The 3,861-nt window shown below is 39.1% G+C and overlaps 1 protein-coding gene across 1 annotated transcript in view; it reads right to left on the bottom strand.

Moving 5' to 3' along the window:
* Positions 1-2,068: 2,068 nt before the first annotated feature.
* The window catches only part of LOC145487352 (neuropeptide SIFamide receptor-like), a 1,922-nt gene continuing 129 nt past the window's right edge, over positions 2,069-3,861 (bottom strand). Inside the window, exon 1 of the mRNA XM_081466115.1 lies at positions 2,069-3,861. This exon is cut by the window's right edge and continues 129 nt beyond it. Within this exon, the coding sequence (XP_081322241.1) occupies positions 2,448-3,467 (1,020 nt within the window). The 5' untranslated portion in view covers positions 3,468-3,861 and the 3' untranslated portion in view covers positions 2,069-2,447.

The raw sequence follows: 3,861 nt of genomic DNA, 5'->3' as shown, positions 1-3,861 counted from the left end.
GCCCACTAAGTATGACTGGTTTTATACTGGTGGCGCCCTCAAATTTTGCTCGACCATACTTCCCCGCTCGCTTTTTCTGCTTTTCGCTTGAAGAGTGATGAACAGCGACCGCTCCTCATTTATGTTCTCAAAATAAAATTTATTTTATCATTATTATTACTTTAATCCCTAAAGGCTTTTTCTTCAGAGTAGTTTTTCTTTTTCACTCAATAATGTCCCGGTTGCAGTTGTGTGCTGTATTAAAGTAGGTGTCTGAAGGGAACACATTTGAGCATCCCATGTGATAAGATCGTGCAAATGATTGACAGAAGCTTCCTAGCCTGTTCATGCTTCCCACAGAGTCAACAAACAGTGAGTTAATTAGGGGTCAGTTCTCTTTTTCTGAGAAAACCAAGCCAACAAAAACCTCACCGCCTTTTGCTGTAACATGTATGATAAAACACTAACATATCAGAGAGTAGTAAAACTCAATATTGCAGAGTATATAATTTCAATTCATCTGTGTTCCCAATAAAGCTACCGTCAACTGAAATTTCAGCGTAAAACAATATTTACTTTACTGTTCCAACTTTTTCCTTAACTTTCTCTGCCTGCACTTTCTAAAACCGGTTTAAAGATAATAAACTACTAAATTTATTGGCTCTATGATTTTGTTTCATTTTAACTCTAACATAGCTCATTCAACGAGAACTTTGAACACTAAAAGTTTAATTAGCAATTACGTGCTCCTCTTGAGGAAAACTTTCCCTCATTTGTTTTGTTAACGCCAACCGTGTAAACATATGTTATTTTATGTTGTATTGAATGCGGAATTACCCTCTTAACTTCGCTTTTTTAATTACAAGTTGATTGTTAAGAATGACAACTTTTCGCTTGTCAAAAGGGTTTGCGGGTCTATTTAGACTCAGTCAGAAATATTTGTCCCAAGTTATTTTGCGTGCAGCTTGTGGCAAAGAGGCACGGATGATAACCGTCCACCAAAAATTGGTGTTTTTCAAGACTGCTTGCTCTTAGGGTCGACTGTGTGATTGATAATTGCTGTCATTGTCAGCATGGTGAAAATAGCATGAAGTAAGAAGTTCGTGCCTGAACGGAAAACATCTGTTACTGAACGTGCGAGTCATTGACAGAAGCTTCCTGTTCAGGCTTCTCACTCAATCAACAAACGCCTGATTAATACATGATATGGAAAAATATTAAACTACGATGTAAAACATCCATATGGCGGGAAATAGAAAGAATAATTTTAAAATAAAATTCAGAAGACAAAAACTCGCAATTTGCTTTTCAGAGTCCAGTGTTATCAAACAAAAGCAATGACTAGTAAGACTGCTCCATAAACAACTGGAACCAGCACGTTTCTAATGAGCCCAGCAGAGGGCAAAACCACCAGGTTAAGTCTTAGACATGCAAGTTTATAGTCTCCCAGCAAATAAACGATTGCATGTCCCTGGTAAATACTTGTAAGACTGATTGCCTTGACATGGAATAGTATCAGTTTCCAACTCTGGAAAAATCTACTAAAGTAAAACCTCCGAGTAGAAAGAGAAATTTTAAAATGAAAAGACAACAAGCGATTCGTAATTTGCATCTTAGAGGCCTGCCAACAAAACAAAAACAATGACCAGCGGGACTGTTTCAGAAATATTTGACACACAAACATATGACGAGCTCATCCCAGGGCAAATCAAGGATGTTTTCTCAAATTTGCAGGTTTATCATCGCAGGAAAGGGACTAGTAATGTAGTATGTAACCGATTACATGTGGCTGTAAGGCTGATTGTCTTGAGAATTAGTTTCAGACTTGGCTTGTTGAACATGCACGGTTTGTTGTACCAATGCAGTTTATCAAAATAATGTCCAGTCGAAGAAAGAGAATAGTGGCGATAAAAAACAGGAGAGAAAGAGAGGTTTACATAGAATGGCTGTGGAAAAAAATCGGACTTCACTAATCAATACTGTAGTGATGTTTTCACGCACTTTATTTCTCCCTAATAAAGAAATTTGTAGACGAGATAGCTTCAAATATCTACAAATGAAGACATACATAAACAACCGTTCTATGAAGTTTATCAAGGGTCCATATATTAAATAGCAGCGTTGAAATAAATATTGTTTACACCGTTTACAAGACAGCGAACAAATTTGTCATGAATTTAAACCGAAAAATTACACTTGAAATGGAGTTTACAGAATAGCTAAAAAGGATGCTTTAAAACCGTTCTTTAAGATATAGTGTACATTGAATGAAATACAAAGCAGTTTTAAGTTAAATTAACGTTTTTAAACGTTTCAGGTCGACTGAAGAATGACTAAGGGTTAACCGAGTATCATCAATTCCTGCGCTGCTTAAAAATCTTTTTTCTAAAGATAGTCTTATTTCTAAAGAGAGTCTTATTATGCTAGTAGCATAATATGCCACTTTTAGGAGGACAATCCGCGAAGGCCTAGTTACAGGGGCTAGTGCCCTCGTATGTTCCGACCTTAAAGGAACACCGTAATCTTAAGAGAGTCTTAAGTCCTTCACGATAATTTCTACTGAAAATAAAACAGATGCAAGGATTTATGGCACAACTTGCTTGAGCCATTAAAATGGCAACATATGTTAAGTATTGAAAGCCACAAGACCATCTGTCCGATGCAAAGAAGATGAAAAACCCTCTGATACCGGAGGGCAGCCAGGATACTGCAAACCCTAACACAATAGCAATGGCCATCTTTAACACATTTTGCTCCCTTTGCTGACGTTTTTGTTCAGCGTTGGCCGAGTGCTCACCTGGATTCTTTTGTGACTTGAGCTTTGTATAGATGATAATGTAAAGTATGGCTATCACAACAAAGGGGATAAAGACGAAGGCTACAATAACTGACCCGAAGTAATTCTTCAAGGATGAGGACTTTCCAAAGGCTTCTTTCCCCCGCAAGAGACCGTCACAAACCAGTCCTTCTGGATATTCAACAAGTTTGAGGGTGAAGAGATATGGGGAGGCAGCAGCCATCGCGACGATCCAAGTGGCGAGAATGAAGAGCGGGTACAGCCTTGAACTGATGAGTGGGGAACGGAGGGGATATACCACAGCTCCAAATCGATCCACTGCTATCAGAACCAGACTCTGAATAGACACAGCAAGGGAGGCATGTGGTAAGTAGTAAGTCAGCTTACACAAGGCCTGGCCAAGAGGACCACCGATCAGCCAGGAGTTCATGTAGAGCTTTTGCATTCTGTAAGGGAAGTCAAAAATGGGAAAAAGTAAATCGGACATGGCCATGTTAACGATTAGAAAGTTGATGGGTCTTCTCATGGTTTTCGTCTTGTAGACAATTATTCCGATGACGGTGTTCCCGGCCAGCGAGACAAGAAAAATCAGGCAGTAAGCGACGGTTATTCCGATTTTTTCTGCTGTAAGATTCCTGTAGCAGCTCGATGGCTGTGTTCCATTCATCGTTGTATTCACTTTTTCCGACATTGCCTTTCGGTTTCTTTTTCCGCGCCTACGCCCCTAAACGAGCTTTCTCGTGGTTTGTTCAGCGTACCAACGCCAATCTATTTATGTTCCACCGAAGGCGGAAACAAAGAACGATGAGTAATTTTCACGACATGTTTAATGACAGGCAGACTGTTGTCCTGTTCATTTATGGATCCCACACGTTCAACAAACATTGAGTTAATTAGGCGCCAGTTTATAAATATTTTGTTTTTTGAGAAAATTAAGACAGAAAACCTTACCGCCCCGGCTGTAACATCTGTTAAAACAATAACATATCAGAGGGTAATTACCTAAAAACTCGACATCGCAGAGTTTGTTATTTCAATTCACAAAGGCCCTGATAAAGCTACTGTCACCTGAATGGTCAGGATAA

This window comes from Orbicella franksi, chromosome 5 (genome assembly GCF_964199315.1).
Source record: "Orbicella franksi chromosome 5, jaOrbFran1.1, whole genome shotgun sequence".
NCBI lineage: Eukaryota > Metazoa > Cnidaria > Anthozoa > Scleractinia > Merulinidae > Orbicella > Orbicella franksi.
This window is presented reverse-complemented; position numbering and strand designations above follow the sequence as displayed.